The sequence below is a fragment of the Sparus aurata genome, chromosome 22 (genome assembly GCF_900880675.1).
Source record: "Sparus aurata chromosome 22, fSpaAur1.1, whole genome shotgun sequence".
Lineage (NCBI taxonomy): Eukaryota > Metazoa > Chordata > Actinopteri > Spariformes > Sparidae > Sparus > Sparus aurata.
Window position 1 is genome coordinate 30,286,281 of NC_044208.1, and position 24,177 is coordinate 30,310,457.

The 24,177-nt window shown below is 40.0% G+C and overlaps 3 protein-coding genes and 1 long non-coding RNA gene across 4 annotated transcripts in view; 2 read left to right on the forward strand and 2 right to left on the reverse strand.

The window, feature by feature from the left end:
- The window catches only part of LOC115574089 (NACHT, LRR and PYD domains-containing protein 14-like), a 915,401-nt gene that overhangs the window by 819,908 nt on the left and 71,316 nt on the right, over window positions 1–24,177 (forward strand). The gene's annotated exons all lie outside the window — the stretch shown is intronic.
- Window positions 1–24,177, reverse strand: part of LOC115574125 (uncharacterized) — a 46,034-nt gene that overhangs the window by 1,977 nt on the left and 19,880 nt on the right. The gene's annotated exons all lie outside the window — the stretch shown is intronic.
- On the forward strand, window positions 213–7,751 carry LOC115574116 (interferon-induced protein 44-like). Its single transcript, XM_030405369.1, has 6 exons — window positions 213–266; window positions 2,567–2,759; window positions 3,564–3,710; window positions 3,853–4,018; window positions 4,201–4,301; window positions 6,566–7,751. The coding sequence occupies exons 1-6, from the start codon at window positions 220–222 to the stop codon at window positions 6,752–6,754; spliced, it is 843 nt and encodes a 280-aa protein (XP_030261229.1). The 5' UTR covers window positions 213–219; the 3' UTR covers window positions 6,755–7,751.
- LOC115574102 (uncharacterized) lies at window positions 15,826–24,132 on the reverse strand. The gene is made up of 6 exons (XM_030405349.1): window positions 24,031–24,132; window positions 22,585–22,802; window positions 21,236–21,501; window positions 19,614–19,727; window positions 19,382–19,523; window positions 15,826–17,979 (listed from the first exon to the last, which is right to left on the reverse strand). Exons 1-6 carry the CDS (start codon window positions 24,054–24,056, stop codon window positions 17,501–17,503), a joined length of 1,245 nt encoding a protein of 414 aa, XP_030261209.1. The 5' UTR covers window positions 24,057–24,132; the 3' UTR covers window positions 15,826–17,500.

Consider the following 24,177-nt stretch of genomic DNA (forward strand, 5'->3'; position numbering starts at 1 on the left):
TGAGTAATAATTGAATTTGTTTCACATTTCTTTGATCACAACATTACAGAGTCACTAACAGTGAATTGTTGAACATTGCTGTTAAGACATGTTGGCCCTCACATACCCAAAGATACTTTGCGTGCCTGGGAAATAAATAAATAAATAATGGCGACCTCCAGTGGCACAGATCTCGTATTTAAATGTAAATAACAGGCTTGGTGTTTCTGAACATGTTTCATGTATTTTTCAGTTCTCAGTGAACCGTGGAGGACGATTCACTGGGGGTGAGTTTGTCAGCACAAGTTAACTTGTCGTGATTGATTACTGATCACGTCTTTATGAGATGACGTCCTCATAAAATTCACAGTTGTTTTGTGACATCTGGGAATCAAACAGAAAATTGAAAATGTGTAAAAACACAAAATTTCAGAGCACTAATAATGAACCAAAAAGTATTTTGAGGGAATATTGGTATAAATATTTCTGGTTTATAGCTCATTGTGTTCTGTAAAGGTGCACTTATTCTGGTTCAGATGGAGCGGGGTGGTGGGACCTCGGGCTGTCAGGTGAGGCAGGAGGACCCCTGATGAAGCTCAGCTCAGGACCCAGAGAGGTTCGATCCGGACGGGCTCTGATCCTGTGAGCCAATCAGCTGCTGCCCCTCCTCGGACCATATAAGGAAGCTGAACTTCCTCCTTGTTCAGTTACTTTCACTTTCACTGATGGTCTGCAGCAGCACGGTACGTGTTCAGTGTGTTAGCTCATGTAGCAGTTAGCTGTAAACACAGTTCTTCTTTAATCTGACTTCTGTGTCGTCATCAGACACGTGTGTGAGTTTGTGCTGAGAAATCAGGATTAAACGGCAGAACCAGAAACCCGTTCGAATCCAGAGAGAAAGAGCTCGATGAAAACAAAAGAAAACCTTGATCCTCTCTTCGTCATAGATCAGTGGACTGGAGAAAGACTCAGTTTGACATCAAACTCATTTAATATAACGGTGTTTATCCACTGAGCCGAACCGAACCGAGTAGTGTGCGGTTGTTAACACTGACTTCCTGTCTGTGTTTGTGACTGTCGCGTCTTCATCGGTTTGAACACTCAAGTGCGTTGGTGCGCTTCATGGTGCGTTCAGGAGCAGGTCGTAAATTCCCACTTCCATGACTGCGACAGGTGTTAAAAACAAGACAGATTCTATTTCTGTCTTATTTTCTTTTGTTGAAATTTATACTTCCGTCCTTCACAATACACATGCAGAACTACACTGACATAGTGTGAAAAATGTATTAAAAAAAGATCAGATCAAATTGTTTTCTACAAACGTCACCAGTCACGTCACACGTACAGTGTGTGTGTGTGTGTGTGTGTGTGTGTGTGTGTGTGCGTGTGTGTGACTTTGTACATATGGCTGCCTGTTAAAGTTCCCTGGTTCTGACTTGGACCATCTGTTGGATTGTGATGTTTGGCAGTAAGGACTATAGTTCTTGTGGGTTCTGTTGTTGGGTCTTTACTGTCGTAACAATGCAGTTGTGGACCCGAGGTCAGAGTTAAAGGACCAGAGCAGATCTGGTCTGTAGTCTCTTCGTCAGACTTAAACATGGTTCACAAACGAACACAGAAGACAATAAACACTTCTGCTGATCAGGGAAGAGACTGAACTTTAATGAATTTGTTGGCATGGATGTTAGCAGTGGTAATGATAGCTGTCACTCAAACAGAAGTATTGTTGTGTTCTGAGGAGCTGCAGAGTTTATTCAGGGTCAAACTGGAACCTGAACTGTTGATTTACTGCCTCCATAACACCCGAAGTCGAGTTTGGTCTGTTCCATTCTAGTGACAGTTACATGTTTTTTTTGTTTTGTTTATTTAAGTTTAAGCAAATTATTAAGTTATTTGTCAAAAACGATAAAACATTGTCAGGAAAGATTATAGAATACCAAAACACACTGTGATGATTCAGATGTTGACAGGAGCAAATATGAGTCATCATTTATTTTACATCTTTTCTACCAAAGTCTTTGTTTCACTTTCATTCAAACATGAGCTCAGAGTTTCACTGTAAATGTTGATGTGTTATTCTCCAGTGATGGGAGGACTGTTCTCCACTTCTGATCCACCTCCACAACCTCCTCCACCTTCTCCACCACGTGAGTTTATTTAAAATACAAAATGGCTTTTATTGATTAAAAAAAATCTCCCATTGTTTCATGATGACTGGATGTTTTTATGATCTTTTGTGTTTCTGAACATGTTTCATGTATTTTTCAGTTCTGAGTGAACCGTGGAGGACGATTCACTGGGGGTGAGTTTGTCAGCACAAGTTAACTTGTGATTGATTGAATAATGATCACGTCTTTATGAGATGACGTCCTCATAAAATTCACAGTTGTTTTGTGACATCTGGGAATCAAACAGAAAATTGAAAATGTGTAAAAACACAAAATTTCAGAGCACTAATAATGAACCAAAAAGTATTTTGAGGGAATATTTTTGTATAACTGGGCTCCATGTGTTACATATACGTGTTCAATAATCTACATGTGTTGTCTGTGATGTTGATGTGCTGCATGTTTCCCTCCATGAACAGAGACAATCAGAGCGCTCTGCAGCATGTGAAGAACTACAAACCTCCGACTGAAGGGCAGCACATCAGGATTCTTCTTTATGGACCATCTGGAGCTGGAAAGTCCAGTTTCATCAACTCTGTCCAGAGTGTCTTACAAGGCAAAATGTGTTCACAGGCTTTAGTGGATAATGTCTCTTCATCTTTCACCAGACAGGTATGAAAAACCTTTGATTTGGTTGATAAGGAAAAAACATCATGTCATATAAAAACATTGCAAACCTCTTTTAAACCTGACAGTCTGGTTAAGTCAAGGAAACTAACACCTAGGAGTCTGAGTTTGCAGTCTGTTAGGCTGGATTCAGACCACATCAGGTGGTGGGAGTGTCACTCCATGGTCTGTGTGTTTGATGTGTTGGGAATGTTGTTATGCTGCTAGCATGCCTCTCCTACAGTGATCGTCAGCATCAATGGATGTCTTTTAAACTGGTGCTCACAACCAGAGTGAGTGAAAACACATGAAACATGATGTTACAATCCATTGTGGTTGTAGTTGTTCTAGTCGTTGCTATCTTTTAGCAGAATGTTAAAGTCCCTCAGGAATGATGGCAGTAGACTCAGATCACCTGTTGTGCAGGTCTGGAGACTGACTACTAATAGATAGAGAGCAGCTTCTGATCAGGGTGTGACAACGCTTCTTGATTGTCGGAAAGAAACTCTGGTCTCTTTAAGCTGCGTTGAGATTTCATTGCTGTGCTTCGTTCTTCCTGATTGAGGTCAATATTGAGCTTCCTACAGCTGAGTTGCAGAATATCTGAATTTTCATTCTGTGGTAATTTGAAAAGTTAAAATTAACAAAATACAAACTAACAAAACCAAACTAATGAATCCGAAGCTGCTAAATAAAATCTATTACAGTTACTAAATCAATTACAGTCACAGCTACTAAAGCTGGATACTGATGTGTTGTTGCTCTATATTGATCATATCAACTGAACATTTCTCCGTGTGATTGTTACAGTTCAGAACCTACAAGATCCCAAAAGAAGACGGACAGTCCTTTTATCCTTTTGTCTTTAATGACATCATGGACCTGGAAATAAGAGCCGGAGTCCTTGTGGACGATGTCAAACTGGCTCTGAGGGGACACATGAGGGACGGTTACAAGGTACAGCTGCTGCAGATGTTTCTGCTACAAAATCTGTGTGATTCTTTTTAATTTTTTTAAATATTGAAACTATCAGTTGACTGAATTAAATGTGTTTATTCCTATCAACTGCCCTTTGATGAGATTTCAATTTGTTTTCCAGTTCAATCCTGCATCTAAGCTGTCAGAGGACGATCCATTCTACAACAAAAACCCAAGTACCAATGATAAAGTTCACATTCTGGTTCTGGTCACTAACACAGAGTTTTTGATGGACGCTGAAACTGTGCAGAAGATTCAGGAGATCAGGAGGGAAGCCAGTGATCTGGGTGAGAACAGGAATCTGTTTGTTTTCTGTGTTTTTAATCAATCGTGCTGTCTGTGATCCTGATGTGGTGCTCGTTAGTATCCAACAGTCACTTCCTGTGGCTGTTTGTAGCTTCCATGATGAAAGAGAAACAGCAGCTGTGTTTATGTCACTAATAGTTTGTTTTATTCTGTTATTCTGCAGGAATTCCTCAAGTGGCCATTTTAACCAAAATTGATGAGGCCTGCCCTGAAATCAAAAAAGATTTAAAGAATGTCTACAAGGTCCAGCACCTGAAGAGGAAGGTATGTTTATGATTTTTACATATCTGATAATAAACATACCAATTCCACCATTATTGATCTGATACCAGTGATCTGTTCCTCCATGTAAAATCTTTAGTCCTCTATCTGGATTAAGATCAGCTGCTAGACATAAACTGTAACATCAACTGTAAACATTTGCTTTAAAGGAGTCATCCCCTGTTTTTTTACATATCCAGTCCCTCTTGGATCGCTTTGGATCAATTCTTAAAACTTATTAGAAAAAGAAAAAAAAAAAAATCAAACATAGAGCTTGTTCTGACCCTTTTTCATACCGGGACTTTCTCATGCGAGATCATGCGCGAGGTTTTGACCGGTCTAGATGTGCATTGTATTAATATGTAATGAGGCGCGCGTTGATTGGCCGCAGGAAGGACAGAGCCGGAATGGGGGGCGAGCCTGCATGCACACAGACTCCAAAACATAAACAGCCCCCTGTCATGGCGCACACACTAAATGACGAACCTTACGGAATTCAGGCAATTATGTACGAGCCGGAGTCAGAAACCGAACAGGAGAGTGAAGAGGCAGAGACGGTGGAAGAGACACGTTTACAGCAGGACGTCTCTGAATGGTAAATTCTTTTTTTTTCCGTCTTACTTTTCAAACTCGTGTTTTACATGTAAGACCTGAGTTTTAATGCTGGCGGTGACGATGTATGGCGTGAAAATGACAGAGAAATAAGCAGATTCGGCGTGCTCACTCTGGCTGAGGACGGCTGTGAGCCGATGCTTAATATGCAAGTAGCCTCCTGTGGTAACGTCACCACAGGAGCAGAGTCAAAATCTCCTGCTTTAGGAACGCGCACTACTGTGCGCTATTCCTGTTCGGAAAAAGAGCCAAAGTGAAAAAAATAAGCCACTTTCAAACTCCAGCTTTTCAGGCAAGTTTCAACAGAGGTCCAACACCAATATGCATGATTTAACGAGAGAAATTGCGATTTCCGGGTGATGACTCCTTTAAGCTAAATTCTATATTGAGTGCATCAACCTGATCCAACCAGCAACACATTCCTGTTCATATGATGTGTGATCATATCATAATTTGTTGATGTGTTTATTGTTGCAAACAGCCACACACAAAGATGAGGTGACCCACTGAGCAAAACCATATCTGAAAGATGTAGCTGAAAAGATGTCGAGTGGAGCCAGAGTAAAAGTTTTTTAGACGTCTTTTTAACGTTCAGTGACGTCCAGGTGACGTCTTTACAAGGTTCAAAATTAAAGTTTTTCTCTGTAATGTTAAACATCTTTGTAACTTCAGTCACAGATGTCTTAAGAAGTTGTTGTGGTTGAAACATTTTTATGACAGTCATAGTTTACTTGACGTAGAAAAAAACTACAGGGAAGATTTAAACCTTGAGCCTCAACCTCAGCAGCTGCATGAGGTGTGAACTTCACCAGGAGAGCTACTCATCAGATTCATTAAATACTATGTTTGGTCATTCAACTTTTATCAAGTAGGATAATATTACAAGCTTGGGTCAAAGAAATAATGACATGGGCGCATGGATATGATATCATTAAAAGAGCTCCAATCAAAGTGACATCTAGTTTTTCAAATTTGACTCAATCAAACCCAAATTTGGTTTACGGCCACACGTTTCCATAACAAATGAGCAGGCTTACATTAATTGGCCATAACTCTGTAGTCATTGGTCCAGTCATCAGAAAAGGTTTGGAATAGGCCGACCAAATAAGGCATTTTGAGCCCTGACCATAGGGGGCGCCACAGATACAGAAATTGTGTGCCTTAAAACCAGTTTGACATAATTTCACAAATTCTGCTGAATCCTGCTCATTGCTGCTCATTAGAGGATGTAGATCTCAGTGTTATGATGTGTGATGTTAAACACTGGGAAACATTTTAAATTACAGGTGCTCCTGGGTGTTACAGTTGAATATAGATAGGCGCACTGGGGTCTTCTTTTTTTTTTTTTTTTAAACGCAAGCACAATCTATTACTGATTTGGCTGTTGATTCCTGGTGAATTTGAAGCTTTGAAGCATTTGTGTGAGCCCTAATGAAGTGGCTGTGATTGGTGGCTAGTCATTTCAATTTTTACAATACTTTTAGGTTGCAGAATCCCAATTCTGACCACAGGAAGCTGTTACGGCAAAGTTTTAGATAACATGTGTCCAACAACTGATCTGCCTAATGAGGTCAGTCCAGCTGATCAGATCTGAGCACTAAAGCTTTCATTGTTCTGAGCTATAATCTGAGCAGATGTTGTGTTTTTGAACACAGATGGAGCAGTTTAGTGCAGAGGTTGGAATCCCTATGAACTGCATCTTCCCTGTGGAGAACTACTATGAACAAATCAACCTCGACAGTGACGTTGACTCACTGATCCTGAGCGCCCTGAGAGACATCATCAACTACGGAGATGACTTCATCAACTTAAAGAAGAGTAACGAAAGATTGGTAACTTTTTAATGTAGCATAAACAGGCTGTGTTTCACTGTGTGGAGCAAGTTCAGACAAAATGTAATTGTGGCTTTCATTGATAGTAATAAGTTACTTAACAGTATAACTGATTACACTGCTTTTGCAGCAGAAGTGTAACTACACTTTATAAAATAGAAGTTTGCTGCAGTTTATTATAAATCCAGTGGGGGGCGACACTGCAGAGCCAAATGAAGGCTCAGATCGTTCATGTACTCACCTGCAGTGATCAGTCCTGTGTATTAAACCCTGCTTATATTACAACAGTGTGATGACGATGATGAAGAACAAGGGAACAGACTTCACCTTTTTAAATAAACTGATCAGCTTGAGATGAGCAGGTGGACAGACGATCAAAGTCGAATCAATTATAATCAATTATGTCTTACTCTGCAGCCATTTTGACAACACTACTCTTCTTCAGGGGAAATATTTATTCTTCATGGCGTACCGGCCAGTACTGACTTTGACTGACTTCACTCAACTTTGTATGTTTTAATTCAAAGTTTAAAGGGTTTGACACCCGAACATAATCTAGACAGCATCATAACTTTAGTCTGATACAGCTGAAGGTTGTATCAGCTGTGTTTGATGAAATAACAGAGTTTGGAGGTGGAGCTCTGTCTCCTATTTTATGTCATTTTATTTCAGCTTCACAGGTTTATTTTGAGTTCTGTCAGTGTAAAGATTATTTATTTAGAGCTTCCTGTACAGCTGCCGTTTGTATACAGCTCATCTGTACATGAGGACAGTGTGAGGAGGCTTCTGTCCTCTCAGAGACAGCTGATACAGTTTAATGTGTCACTAAACAGCCAGAGGGAGCTGCTCTCAGCTCTCATCAGGCTCAGATGATGACTGCTGACATGAACCGTTTCTTTTATTTAAATAATGAATTGTTGTGGTTTTATCTTTTATGTTTGTTTTTTTTCGTTTTTTGTCATTTTGAAGTGTCTTTTGACTCAGACATAAAGCCTGAATTGAATTAAAACTTTGTTTATTCCTGTTTTGTTCAGAATGTTGAGTCATCCTCGATGGTTCAGGTTTTAGGTTCAGTCAAATTCTTCATCAAACCAGGTCCCTTTGAGATCTGATCCAGAGCAACTTGTGACTCACGTTTGAATCTACATGTAGTCGTCCAATGACAGCTGCTGGAGAGCAAAAACGCTCCCTATTTGGTTAAATCGTGTTTGTTTTTCTGTCCTTTTATTCTTCACATTGTAATCCATCCATAAAATGTCAGTCAGTCCAGGTTTGTCTCATTCCTCCAGAATTTCCCCAACTGTCTCATACGGGGCGCCATATATATTGTGCTTAATGCAACATTAATAGGGAGTTTTTAGTTAATTTGGTTATCAGTGATAATTAATGATTACCAGGGATGATTATTAACAATCTAATAAAAAGGTACTACTTTTTACTTTAATAATTAACATTCACCAACTAGACTACAGATGTTGAACTTACAGAAGAAAACTTTCACAGAAGCTTTGCATTAACAAACAAGACTCACAAGACCACTCTTGCTTTTTGAATAAACTGCTCGTTTTACATAAACTCATATTTTTACATTCATTATGTGGTTAAATTGTGTTGTGTTTTTTTTTGTCCTTTTATCCTTCATCTTTGAATATAATGTGACTCATCCATAAAATGTCAGTCAGCCCGGGTTAATCACTTTCCTCCAGAGTCAAACTGTCCACCTGACACCTGACTGCAGGTGGGCGGAGTTTAGAAACAAACAAAGTGAAGTTTAGAGTCGCTGCACTCTGAACTTGTGATGCTGCAGCTCATGTTGGCTTCAACACAACCTGTGGTCAGTGATGAAGTCATCATCAGAGAGCTCCAGCAGGGGGCAGCATGCTCTGATCTTCTGTTGGCATCCACCGGAATCTTCTTGCTGTCAGGTTTCATGAATGAGCGTCTCAAAGTGTCGACACAGATTTATACCAGTTAATTATAATAATTAAACCCACTGATTAAAGTCATATGTGATAAATACGTCAAAGAGCTAAACATCAAAGTTTTAAATCTTAAAGTCAAACTGAAATCACACTCACTCGTCCCTTTGTATAACTGAAACTAATGTCAGTGGGTTTTTAAAATGTATTCCAAAGATTTTATATTTTTTTTAAAAACAACAAAACACGTGACCAACGAGATGAGTTTTTATTTATTCAATTCATAATTTTTTCTTTCTCAAACATAGTGTGATGTAAGAATCAGAAATCAGATACTTCATTGATCCAAGGTGATTAACTGGGTCATGTAGAACGTAGAGAACTAAAAGGAAAAATACCAATACAAAATAAAAATTTGTAAAATATATTAGATTCCACAGCTGCAGTCACAGAGCGAGAGGGTGAAGGCAGCAGAATGGAATCTGGCCCTCGTCTTGTCAATGATTTGTACAATAGTGTCGCTTATCATCTAAACCAGTTATAAAACAACAAGAAGCTCAGCCACTGACAAAGGCCGCTGCTTCTTTCAATCTGCTTTGACTTGATGAAAATGAAAGTAAAATGTACTGTGATGACATTACTGACTGTAACATAACGACATATAGTCCAAGGTTAATGTTTAGTCCTGGACTTTGTCCCAGTGCAGTCTGTTTCACTGTACTGTACGGTCATTAAGAGACTGTAAGCACATTGATTCAGTGAAGGACTGAGGATTTTCTGTGTGCCTTCGTGAAGACGGTGAGCATGTTTTCATTATTCTGAACAGTTATATTGTGTTTTTCTTTAATTATATAGGTTTTGAAGCCTTTATTCCACCAAAAATTTGGTTTTGAGGTTTTATCGTAATAAGTACACAATGATTCTGCTGCAGTCACTTTCAGTCTACAGTGTCCAACTGATGAAATGTTACTCATCATTAATTTTACAGATTTTCTACTAAAGTGTCCAGCTATTTAACTTAAAAAATTAAAGAATTCATTCAAACATGAACTCAGAGTTTTGTTGTTAAGGGTTACTGTTTTATTCTCCAGCAATGGGACAAAGACCATCCAGACCGTCACCACCCCCACCTCCTCCACAACCTCGTCCACAACCTCCTCCACAACTTCCTCCACGTAAGATTGTTTTAAAAAGTTCTTATTTATGGAAAAATTCCCAACATGATGCTGTACATTTTCATGATCTTCGGTCTCATCTAAACATGTATCATGTATTTGTCAGTTTTCAGCAAAGCATGGAGGGAAATAAACTGGGGGTGAGTGCGTCTGCAGCTTCAGTGGAACATTCTTCAACAAACATTTTCACAGCACAAGTTAACTTGTAGTGATGAATTTACTATTCAGTTCTTGGTGAGAAGACTTTTTTTAAGCCAAAAAACCTCGAGTTCCAGGATATAAACATACCCAAGTCTTCCAGTTGTGGAGCCCAAAGAGACTTCTGCAGAACAAGCCAGCTAACTTCAATGGGGATAGAATGCTTTGATCATACAGCTCTTCTGGACTCTACTAATGACAGTGAAATAAGTCATTTTGTCATATTTTTGATGAAAAGCAATCAGCTGAGTGAAGACATTTTACAAACCGATGTAGAAGCAAGCCAATAGGAGAACATCTTAGAGGCAGCGTGAATCATGAGCAGTAACTTAATCTGTACCTGATACTTGTTTGTACTGAGTATTCAGCCCATTCCTAATAATTTGAGATTACTGAGCTTCATGTGATACATCCTAAATAATTGTTGTCTGTTATTGATGAAGTCTAATGTGCTGCATGTTTCCCTCCCTGAGCAGAGACAGAGCGAGCGCTCTGCAGCATGTGAAGAACTACAAACCTCCTACTGAAAGACATCAGCTCAGGATTCTTCTTTATGGACCAGCTGGAGCTGGAAAGTCCAGTTACATCAACTCCGTCCAGAGTGTCTTACGAGGCAGAATGTGTTCACAGGCTTTGGTGGATAACACCTCCTCTCAATCTTTCACCCGAAAGGTATGAAGAACATTTGTGTTGATAAAGGAAACAGCTGATATTTATCATCTCATATAAACACTTTGCATCAAGGCAACTAAGACTGCTTCACAGCATCTGGTGTCAAAGTTACACTCTTAATGGGTTCATCCATCCAACACATCCTCTTCACTCAGGCTTAGTGGAGGTTCCTGGATGTTGTGGTGGAGACAGGTCTCTGATTTTTTCACATTGTTTTGACAGTCTGAGTCCCATTTTGTAATTTTTCCTTTCCTGTGTCCAGACATTAACCAGGAGCAACATCAATCCAATTGGATTAGCATGAATCTTACTCTGACTCTCTTCCTCCCTGGGGCGGTTCAGTCAGTCCGGTTGGATGGTCAAAAGATGCCGTGGGCCATGATGGTCTAAAGTCTGCTGCTCTTAAGCCAAAAATAGCAGCAAGTGCTAGTTCATTAGTCCAGTCTGGAAATAATTAATGCGTGGATGACAGTTGATAGATGCTGTTTTGGTGAAGTGCTTAATTTCTGAGGGGAGGAGGAGAGGGTTTGGTCGAAGAGGAAGTTTGTTTGGAGCCAGGACTTTCGCTCCATGATGCAGCTGGTCAGGGCAGAGTGAGTGGCAGAGATGTTGGAGTGGTGTTGTTTGAGATATAGAGCTGGATGTCATCAGCAAAGTAGTGGAACTGAAATTCATGACAGCAGATTATGTGGCCAATAGGGAGCACGTATGGGGTGTAGAGGAGGGGGCTAAGAATCTTTGGGATCACCTTGGGAGAGAGGAGCAGTCGAGGATTTGCAGTTGTTGATGCTGATGAACTGATATCTGTCAGAGAGGTTCAGTTTAAGCCAGGAGAGGGCAGTGCCTGTGATATTTAAAACAGTTTTGAGGCAGAAGACAAAGATGGAGTGGTTAATGGTGTCAAATGCTGCGCTGAGGTTGAGTAGGAGTAGGATGTTGAGGTTGCCGGCATCAGAGGAGGGTCAAAGTCACAAGTGACTTTGGGAACGGAATCCAGATTAGAATGACTGACAGAGGTTATTGGCAGAGAGGCCAGTAAGTTGTGAGGGTTTTTCAGAGGGTGACAGGGGCAAGTTTGAGAGACAGATATTTTAATTAACACAACGTTAGAAGCAAACTAATTGCAGCAACTCCCATGATCTCTGATTTGAAATCACTGCTTCAGACAAGTCTGGTGGATACGACGAGAGCACAGATGGACCAAACAGTAAATCGCAGATATGTAGCAACAGTTGACGCTATCTCATCTCATTAGTAATCTTGCCACATTGTTTGCACAACATAATTGGTTGATGCCTTCATTCGCAGTTTTAAAGCTCAGAAAAATACCTTCTTCCAAAAGCCCCATGCAAATCCACTGAACACTACTTTTACTTGCTGGCATTAAACTTGAAGAGGACAGAAGTTTATCTGATTGCTGGTTCCACAATTCACTCCTGTGGTGTTTTTTCTGTTTTGGTAAACAAAATAACACAATACAAATTTATCCTGACACAAGGGTAAGAGGGCTGCCCCGTTCTGAGCAAACATATGATATGAATGGGACAGATTAAAAATACATTGGCTCAAGGTGTGTCAGACTTCATGTTTCCCAGTTAAAATTCACTGAATAAGAACTAAACCCAGCTAAACCAAACAGAATTCAAAGAAAGAATCCAATGCAGTTTACTTTGTGCTAGCTGGGTTTCTGTGGGTCTATTGTTGCATCCTGATCATATCAACTGCAGTTTTCTTCATTTGTGCTTTACAGTACACAACCTACAAGATCCCAAAAGGAGACCAACAGTCCTTTTACCCTTTTGTCTTCAATGACATCATGGGCCTGGAATCAAAGAAAGGAATCCCTGTGGACGACGTCAAACTGGCTCTGAAGGGACATGTGAAGGACGGTTACAAGGTACAACCACTGCACATGTTTCTTCTACAAAATGATTTTTGTATATTCTCACTTATACGTGTATATTACAACTTTCCTTTGACTAGATTTTAATTTGTTTTCCAGTTCGATCCTGACTCTAAGCTGTCAGAATATAATCCATTCTACAACAAATACCCAAAAACTAACGACAAAGTTCACATTCTGGTTTGTGTCATTGATGCCGCCAATTTCTCAGTGATGAAAGATGAAACCAAGCAGAAGATTCGGGACATCAGGATGGAAGCCAGTGATCTGGGTGACAACCTTACAGTTTTTAACAGATCACACTGCCTTAAAAAAATTAATTACATAAATAAAATATAAAAAGAATAATAAAAAGAGAAACAGCAGCTGTGGTCTGTTTGAATTTGTGTCAGTTACAGTTTCCTGTTATCTTGCAGATATTCCTCAAGTGGCCATTCTCACCAAAATTGATGAAGTCTCTCCAGAAGTCAAAGCAGATTTAAAGAATGTCTACAAGGCCCAGTCCATGAAGCATCCGGTGTGTTTAATTACTAATACAAATGATTACAATGACTACAAAAAAATCTGATACCATACCGGCCAATTCCTAATAATATTAATAATGGGAAATCACTGTTGAATGAGCTCAAGCCCGTCCTCGTTGGGCCTTGTTGCCTCGCTGTACCTTTGAGCAACATTATGTAACATAATGCCTCAATTGTAAAATGCACTATGGATCAGTGATGTCTGGCAAACAAGTCATGTACTGTATGAGGTCAGTATCGGTCCAGCTGTGATCTGTTCTCAGATCAGTGCTGTGAGCACTAAAGCTTTCTGAGCTGTAATCTCAACAGATGTGTTTTTCATGAAGATGGAGAAGTTCAGTGCAGATGTGGGAATTCCCATGAACTGCATCTTCCCTGTGAAGAACTACCATCAAGAAATCAACATCGACAGTGACGTTGACACGCTGATCCTGAGCGCCCTGAGAGAGATCATCAGCTACGGAGATGACTTTATTAACTTAAAGAAGAGTAACGACAGACTGATATGGTTTAAGGTTTTCAACCCTTTCAGTGAGGATGTTTCCTCCCCTGTCTATTGGCTTGTTTGTTTGTTGGTTGGTTTGTTGGCGGGTTTGTTGGTTACTTGGTTTTTCAGCAGTATTTAACAAAACTACTGAAGAGATTTCAGCCAAAGTTGGAAAGACATTGGGTCTCAGCCCAGAACAGACCCCATTAAGCTTTGGTACAGATTCAGATAAAGAGACAGATCCAGAGTTTTACCTCACTTTCATTAACATTGTGAGACAGTGCGTATTTCTACATCTTTGTTGATTTCTCAGAGAATAATGCATGGATCTTTATGATGAAAATCTGGTGTCTAGGGGGCTGGTATCTATGAGTGAGTTCAGTTTGGGGCTATTAAGGTTGATATTTGATTGGGATTGATTGAATTAAAGGAGACTGCAGGGCCTCGGCGGAGGTATGCACTCCATGTAACCCAGACAAAAGAGTCGAGCTGCTGCCTGAGCTAATGTAACCTTTTCAGCTGTGTTCACAGGACTGTAATGTAGCTGAGCTGAAAATCTTGAACTTCCTGAAAACATGTTTGTCAGGTCAGATGATGTTTATGATGTCACTCACTGACTTTGTTGTCTGCTTGTCTTTTACTGGTCAGAGGTCATTGTCCTGTTTAGTGAATTGAATTAAAACTGTTTGGCTGAATATTGTGTTTATTCCTGTTTTGTTCAGAACGTTGAGTCTCCCTCTTTGGAGGTTCAGGTTTTAGGTTCAGTCAAACTGCTCTTCATCAAACCAGGTCCCTGTGAGAACTGATCCAGAACAACTTGGATCTACATGTAGTCGTCTGATGACAGCTGCTGGAGAGCAAAGCTGAACTGATTTACATGCTCTGCTGTATGAGACCCAGGAAAGTAGTGTGCATACAGCACGCTGTAACACGAAAGTGGAGTCAATGTAATGTAATGCACATCGGGGCATACCGGGGATTCAAAAACTCAACATGACAAAGAAAACTCTGATCTTCTACCACGGAGATGATTATTGATTATCTGGTTATTCAGAGTGATTAATTCAGTTACCTTCTCTGTAATATTTTTGGCCCTGTCGCTGTCTCAAGGATATTTCTCTTCCTTTTGAGAGTATCCGCGAGTGTTTGTTGCTTCGGTGCCTTTGCCTGTATTGCTTGAGTTAACTCGTTGTATTCTTTGAGTGTCTGTTTTTTATGTGCCGTATCAAATTTGTAGTATTTAATGCAGCTCTTGTGTTACCCACTCGTGCAGATTGCAGATGTCGCTGCTGGACTGCTTTCGCTTTCTGAAATATTTCCACTCTGCAGACATTTCATCCACAGCTTTGCAGTGTAACGTTATGCACACGTCTGCGTTCTGCCACAAATTGTGCTCTGATGTAAAAAAAAAAAAAAAAAAAAGCCGGGCTTGGGTCCACGTTCAAAATTGCCGATCCCGATCAGTGGAAAAAACGCCCATATCGGCCCCGATCCTGCAGATCGGATTACAACAGTGTTGAAGTGTTGATGTTATATATGTTTTAAATATGAAGCAGAACAAGATGCTCAGTGTGAATTAGGACAGAATCTATGAGGTCAAATCCCGTTTCAGAACTGATGACCTCAACAATAAGATTTTAACAGTTTGGAATAATATTTTCAAAGTATTAACCGCGGTTTAAAATAAACATTTAAATGGATTAAAACATGTGAGAACAACAAAACTAAACTGAGTAGCTGCTCTACCACTTGCACTAATGAGCTATCGCATGCAACAAAAATCATGCATCTGACACCGCATGAAATGCTCACGGGTTGGCACAGTGGTACCTGTGGACAAGCTCTACGTCAGGGTCTTTCCGAGAAAGTAGCATCAACCAAGGCGAGAGGGTCCAACACTGTGTTATGGGCAACATCAACAGCGGTGCAGGTGGAGGAAACATGACTTGGTATCATCTGAATCACTGTACTAATTTAAGGCAAGAAATGAAATTCAAACAGACTTAGAATCTATATTCCTTTAGATCACACCAAACAAAAATGCTGATTGGATTAACTTTGTCTATTACAATCAGCAGCGGTTCATAAACTACATGCATGAGGCTCTCAAAGCTCTCGGAAAAACCAACAAGCTTTAGACTGGATATTGGCCATCAAATGGACTGATCAGAAAGTATAAAAGGACGAAAGCAGTAAAGTCAAAAATGTATTATGCATATTCTGAAGTTTAATCAACAAATTATAGTTATTATTTCTATTTTTTGTGACAGTATAATGGACCATATTCTGTTTTACAACCTGCCATAAACAAAGTTTTGATGTGCACAAGTCATATCGGAATCAAAATCAGAAACAGCTGTATTAAAAAGAAGGGTTTTACACCAACGAGGAATTTGTCTTGGTGACTTAGGTGCATGCAATAACAATAGACAGACTGTGACTATTGCATACAATATAAACAGAGACACACGTGTGGAAGATGATGAATAAAGATGGAAGAGCAGTACAGGAATGTCAAAAAAGAGATAAAGTGTAAAATATTGTGGAAAATTATTTTAAGAATTTACAAATTCTGCATAATTGTAATGCATAGATTCAAGGGCGGTGGTGGGGATGAGTGCAAGTGTCAGTGGGGGTCCTGGGACTTGTTAAGGATCCGAACTGCAGAGGGGAAGAAACCGTTCATGTGGCGGGAGGTTTTGGTCCTGATGGACTGCAGCCTCCTGCCAGAGGGGAGAGTGTCAGAAAGTCTGTGACCGGGATGGGAGCGGTCGGCCACAATCCTAGCTGCACGCATCAGAGTCCTGAAGTCAACTGTGTCTTGTTAACCTCATAATTGTCAAACATATGAAGTCTATATCATGTCAAGGAGTGTTGAATTAATCAGTACTAAAATATGTGTATGGAAGAAATGAGAAGGGTTAGAAGCTCTGGATTTGGGATGTTCCCTATTTAACAGTGTTACTGGATTCATATGAAGAATAATGAAAGATGAAAATGTTACTTTCGAACAAATGTTGTTGTTATACCATATATGTCATTTAGGTTGTAATATTACACTTTTTATAGTCGTCTAAGTTACACATAACTGCATACCGCTGGCAAAACCTAACGGTAATGTTTGGCCATGTTTACATAACATTTATAGCAAAGAAAATGTGTATCTGCAATATGTATAAGCAATGTATGATCAACTCATGTAAACAATGTGAGCCTTAGGTGGTCGTCCAGATCATTTAAAGTAAAAGCAAATCTGAGGGCCGTAGGGGAATTATTAAATCCTTATAAGAGTTTTTGGTTTTTATGCCCTGACGCACGTTGTTTTGGGGGGAATATATTAAGAAATCTGGCCTGACTAGGTGAATATGAAAGTGTTATTCTGTTTTGAGGTCTCTGATAAACAGAAGATTACACTGACACACTGCATAGTGGTGCCAAGTCTATTCAAAACGTTGAACACAGGAAACCTACAAACCAAAACGCACTTATGGTTAATGCCAAAAAGGACACACACACACACGCATGCACAAGTAGATACACGCACATATTCACACAGTCTGGAAGAGTTCGAGCTTGAAGTTACACAATTATCAAGGGAAAACATAGGAACATGTAGAGAACAAAAACAAGGAGCACCGTGACATTTTGGTGATGGTCCAGGCTATCAGCATCAAGAGTGTAAACATATGAACAGAGTCTGAGGTATATAATAGAGCCCACTTCTTGCATCCCCGCCTCTGTGTCGTTCTTCTGAGATTTTTGGCTCAACATATAGATGTTGTATACATCCTCTACAACATCATTTAAGGATGACAATCCCTTATGTGAGACAGTAAAACAGCCAGCTGACAGATTCATCATCACACTTTCTTTTTGAGCTTCAGCTGAAGTTCAGCTCGCTGTAGAGGAGAGGATCCACCTCACAGAGAGCAGCGATCAGGGCTGAGCTGGCTGCACTTCCTCTTCCTCGCACTGTGTCGATCACGTCTCGTGCTCTTTCTGCTCGGACTCTGTCTGGTCTTCTGAAATTCTGCATTTCTTCATCACTTATAATTCGATGACTAAGAAGTTCATCCAGGAGCTGGTTCAGAACAGCTCCAGACACTCGATTTACAAATGTTTTCCTAACAGATAGCAGCCTGTCCTCTGCTGGGACCCTGTCTGTCCACTGCTGGGCCCCTGTCTGCTGCTGGGACCCTGCTGGGACCCTGTCCACTGCTGGGACCCTGTCCACTGCTGGGACCCTGTCCACTGCTAGGACCCTGTCCACTGCTGGGACCCTGTCCACTGCTGGGACCCTGTCCACTGCTAGGACCCTGTCCTCTGCTGGGACCCTGTCCACTGCTGGGACTCTGTACTCTGCAAAAAAAAAAGTAAAAGCTCAATTGAAATGAAACTCACACTCTGATTATTGGAGCAGAAATGTTTCTCTATCAGAGAAATCTGAGAAAAAATCAGCAAGGGATTTTTCACATTAAGGTTTCATGACGGAGCTTCTTATCTTTGTAGCAATCACTCAACATACTGTTATTTCTCCGTTTACATAAATGGAGAAGTGTTTGACTCTCCATGATGACGGCGGTCAGCGGCTCTCTCAAACTTTGTTTTTTATTTGTTATATTTTCGCCTCCATTGAAGCATGTAAATGTTACATGTGGCACTTTTCAACCAGTCAAAGCTTTATGACACAAGTCAGTGTTCAGTGTGGTGTCACACACACATACTGATCACAGCCATCAGGAGCAACTTGGTTTCAGTATCTCGACCAAGGACACTTTGACATGTGGACTGCAGACATGCAGACTTTGGGATTAGTGGATGACTGTTCTGCCTCCTGAGCCACAGCAGCTTAATGAAATGATGATCTGCTCAGAGAGTTTACAGACTGGCACATGCTCAGAGATGTTGCCACCTCAGAGAGCCACAACAATCTTGAGGATTCTACATCATCAGTGACATCGTACTTCAGCAAATGTGTTGATGATGTGTGGATCACAATTTCTTATTTGTGTTTTATGTGTTTCCATTAGTTTTGCAGGATCTTTGCAGTTTAGACTGTTTACCTCTTGTGTTCCTGTGTTTTCACCCAGCCTGCTTTTCCCTCCTACTTTTGCCCTGCATCTGCCTCATTAGCCCATTAGCAACCCTGAGCATTGGCTGTCTGGACCTTAGTAGGGTGCCGAACATAACATCCTCACAGTTCCTCCACCAGGGGTCTTGGCTTTTGTCCTGCGTGTTCTTGCATCAGAGGTCACCTCTCCTGTATATGGGTCTGCTGATGCTTCACCTGTTCCTCCATCTGGCAATGTTTCATCTATTTCTGAGTTGGTATCGTTTGTATTTTATGTGTTTTTTGGGTTTTTGCATTTTTGATGTTTCCCACCTGTGTTCCTATGACTCCACACCTGCACCTGCATTACCAATGAGAGTGAACTAGAACAGTAAAGTTGTCTGGACAGATGAGCAGCGAGCTTAAACTCACTATGAGGCTCCATTGAGTCAAGGGAGATGAACATTCAGCAGATAAGTAGCTTCTAACACTAACACATTGTCAGTTATTCATTGTTTTATACACACTGGTTCTGGAGCTCCAAGACTGATTAGATCCCTCAAAACAAAGAAAATGAGACTTCAGGATGAATTTGGACTAAAGAGCAACCTGAAGCCGAGTAAGAACGAACTGGATGTTGCTTTATTCCATTAAACTCGTTAACAACGTGATATCAGACTGAGTGATGCTGCAGGTGAATAAAGACTTTACCAGTCAGATCAAGTTTACGCCTCCAGACCTCCATCTGTCGTTGGTCTTTGACCAATAGAATCACTTCTTCTGTGTTTGTAGGCAGGTCGATCTCAAATGTTGTGTGGTAATTTGGTCCAAAGTCCAGTTCAAACTCTTCTTCCTGAAAAACCAAAGTAAACTACAGGTAACCAAGAGCAGTTTGATGAATCATATCAGCAGACTACAAAAGACTGTTATTTAAAATACTCACTGGAGGCTGAATGTAACTGGCCTCAGGACAGTCAACAGTGTAAATTTGATCTTTGATGAGTTTGCAGTTAGAGGCTGTCTTGATGTTCACATAAGGTTTCTGTCGCTCCGTCACCTTAAGAGACATCAGAACATTTACACATTTGAATTACAGGGTTTATCCTGTGATCTCGGTTTGTACAATAATTGGTTGACTGAAGAAGAGGCTTAAACAATCTGTGTTTGCTTTGTACTAAAAAGGTTGTTATGGCCTCTGGTACCTCTCTGCAAAGTTTTGACCCAGTACTCATTATTTGGGATTAAAATAAAGTGACTTTTATGGGTGTAAAGGGCAGCTGTGATTCTTCTCCCACAAAATAAATCTGGAAAAATGTACAAAAAGCTGTTTCAGTCAAATATGTCCTCACTTCTAAACTGAGTTCTGATGCTAACCGTGAAATATAAGGCTAATGCTAGCATACATGATGTCCTGGCAGAGAAACAACAGAGACAGTGAGAGATGTTAAACAGCTCAGAAGTGATACTAGTGATTGATAACTTTAAATCAGATTTTTCTTCAAAACTGGGAGACATTTTGGCTGCGTTAGAAAACGGGAGAAAAGATTCTAATGAGTGTTTTCATCAAGTAGACCACACAGAGATCCGGGTGCCTGCTGGAGAGGACAGATCATCTTTAAATCACTACAGAAATAAAATGTCTGTAATAAGATCTGTCACGACAGAAGGACTGATACTTTACAAGAACAGTCCAGTGAGATTATTGAAAAAAGACACAAACACAAGCTCTTCTAGTTATCCTTCAGTCAGGAACACTTTGTGTTGTTGTTTTTATAACAGATACCTATAACTGCAGCACTGCCAAACCGGATAGGAGCAGTAACACACCGGACACATATCTGGTGGAACCTCTGGGTTATTTTCTCCCCGATAAACCCAGAAGTGTGCCAGAGTCAAATCCTAACTCAAAGGATGAGTCAAAGTCTGAAGACAGGAGTGTGGCGAAAATAGGGAAGAAAATACTGTTTTTGTGAAGAATATATATATATATATATACATATATATATATATATATATATAATTATATATATATATATATATATATACATATATATATATATATATATATATATATATATATATTTCTTTTTCTTTTTTTTTTTGACTTAGGGGGACTCTGCACCTGGTAAAAAAAGTTAGTCTGGAGCCCTGATAGAAAATCTCATCTCTGTCTGGTAGCTATATTGTAGACGGGGACTCGTCCAGGGATCAATCATTCTCTTTCTAGAAGTAAACAAACCATCCATCACTTTATGGAGGAACTCAGTCTGAGGGACATTTGGAGAGACATGCTTACATTCAATAATATAGAAATTATACTAGAAATGATATAATATAGAATGATTGTTTATTTTTCCCTAATCTGGGATAACAAGTCAAAGATTGGCGCTGATAGACACTCGGTGTGTCTCAAACTTCATATTCACATTAACTTCAGATAAAGCTTTTAATACATCTCTGCAGAATGATAATGAGGTTTCTCGCGTACATTTAAAGTTAATAAAGACTGACGAGAGAAACTTCATCTGATAAGTTTGGACTGACAGCTGTAACATGAAGCTTTACCTCGTCCAGATGGATGTTCCTCGGCAGGAGAAGCATGTTTAGTTTTTGTCTCTGTTTTCTTGGGTTTGGTGGTCCGAGGAACAGCAGAACTTGTCCGCTTACTGGTTCCGTCCACAACCTCAGCAAGCTACTCCAGACTATGCCAAAGACAGAGAGGTGAGGCACCTGGACAACCACATGAGTGTCGGTAATCTCCAGCGGTTGGATGATGCTCAGTGCATCATCAGAGATGTGGACGACAGACAGCAGGCCATCAGGCAGAGGAGCTGTGAAAACACAGAGCTGTCAAACTCTGTTTTACTGATAACAACCTAATCACACTGTTCGTCCTCAATTTATTGGATTTCCAGGACACCAAGTTGAGTCATTGTAGAATTAAACTGTTGACCAGATTGAGCAACCTATTGAACACCAGTGCTGGTGGATGGGAAGCCAGTGAGGGATTGTGTCCTTGTTGTTGTCCTACAGACTCTTTACAGTTAGTTGAGGCTCCTGTGAAGCCTAAAGGGGACAAACTGTTGAGTCTAGGAGAACTACTTATTCCAAACTGAGGAGAAAAGGAAAGACAACTTTCATTTACACTTTTATCAACAAATATTAAATATTGATTTATGCATCAAGTGCACCAAGGAACAGACTTCTCTGTTTGCCCTTTAACCAGCCCGACTCCAAATGTCTACAAGTATCTTGAAAATAGATACATTTTTGGAAACATGTTAATAACAATGTATTTAAGCACGCTTATCCATAAGATTTACAACAGCAAGTCTGCCGCCATTTAAACACAGTAATCCCTGTGTTTTTTTCTTCATAAATTAAATCTAAAAGTAATGTCAGTTTGATGAAACTGACTTTTTTCAATCGATGATTTAATCATTTAGTCTTTTAAAAATAATAATAGATAAGTTTTAAATCTCACAGTTCAAGATGACATCTTCAAATTGCTTATTTTGACCAACAGTCCAAAACCCAAAGATGGTGAGTTTTCTATCTAATGAGACAAAGAAAAGCAACAAATACTCACAATGAAGTAGCTGAACTAGAACATATTTAGCATGTGTTGTTTGAAGTTAACTTTCTTTATCAATCAATAATCAAAATTTCCTCAGCTCTAAGATCGTCTCTACTGTATGTCATAATTTAGATGTTATTCCAGCGCCCCCCTCAGGACAAACTTGACATGTTTTGCTCCGCAGCAGTTCAGACTCCAAGAACAGTCAAATAATCAGGATACTGTTTGTTCACACTGACGCTGTAATGAACTCTAAAGTCTGTAGGGGGCGCTACCATGACTTTAGAGTGTTTTTAAATGAAACTCTCTCACTCACAAAGCACAATAATGTTATTACCGTCCATTATTTCACAGTGTGGCAGGTGCAGATGACTGACAGCAGCATCCTCTGAACACTTGATATCAAACAGCATCCCTGCAGCCATCTTTCCAGCTGGTTGGAGGAGGCTCTCATCCCATTGGACAGTCCTGTACAGCAGCTCCGCCTCCTGAGCCACAACAAACACCAGTCCAGTCAAAGCACACTGGAACACACCTGCACCAGGACACCTGAACCTGCAGGACACAGAAGGGCCGATTACAACAAGTTGTCAGCCTGTCGGTCCAATGATGTGTTGAGTTCAGACATGCAGACTCTCTGTGTTTTCAGTCATCTCATACATTGTGTTTGACATGTTTTAATCTAATCTTCCTTCTACCTGTGAATCCAGTCATCCAGCAAACAGATCATTGATCATTCAGGTGATCGATCCGGCATTGTGACCTCAAACTGCACATCAAATACCAACAACTGATCTGACAGGAATTCACAACCATTCTACAGCCCCACGGTCCAGACTGCTGTCTCTGGATTTCTACACGGACTCTCACAGGAAACAGAACAAAGAAACTGAGTTTGTAATGAAAAACTAAATGCACGGTACCTGATATGTTGAAGTCAGAATATCAAGAATATAGGAAACTTTGTAATAACATTTGGATATTTGATGAAGGGACAACAAACATTAAAAGGAAGGATTTTACATGTCTGCAAACCTTGAAAAGACCTGAACTGGGATGTCACATGTTTTGCATCATTAGCTACTAAAAGAGTCCATCTTTTAGTAGCGTAATGATGCAAAACATGTGAATATACCTTTGTAAAACATGCCAGAGAGATTTAAGACCAGAGAGATTCAGCGTGTGTAACGTTTGGATTTGTTGACAGTCTGCCACCCACTTTTGAGAGAAGACTAAAAGAAGAATCAAGATAATTTTTTCACACTCAAACTTTAGTATCATTCGGCTGTCATTTGCCCTTTTTGAGGGATGGTGCCATGAGGTGAATTTAAGTTTTGTTGTTTATTATAATCCTGATTCTGTCTGAAGCCTGGAGATGAGTGATGTCACTTTACTTCATCTTTTCTATCAATTACTGTTTGCAGAACATATTTAGGTGGAATTTAAGGCTTCAGACAGAATAAGGATGCATGTGTGTTGCTCTGCCTCATATTCACACAACTATTGGTGCCCTGTGTGAGGCTCATTATAACATCTGTTGGTACGTTGTATTACAGCATCTACCAGGCTGTAGGATAATAAAGACATAAAAACTATCCGGCTTTAGTCTTGAGAGAAGTAATACCAACAGTGATTATTCGTTGATGAAGTGTTTGTAGAAAATCAGAAAATCAGTGCTGTAGAAAACCTTCAGTGATTTGCGCTACACTGAAGAAGTTGACTTTGAGTTAAAATGAAAGGAGTTGATGAGGCTGAAGAATTCTGTATTTTATGTTTTAGTTACCTGTATGAAGTCTTTCCAGACTCCATCAGCTTTTGAGGTGTGAAACACAACTTCTCCTGAAATTCAAAAAGAGTTCATGAGAACACGCTGAGATGGGAACAGAAACTGAACACTGAACTCTACAAGTAACGATCAGGTGACTGCTTC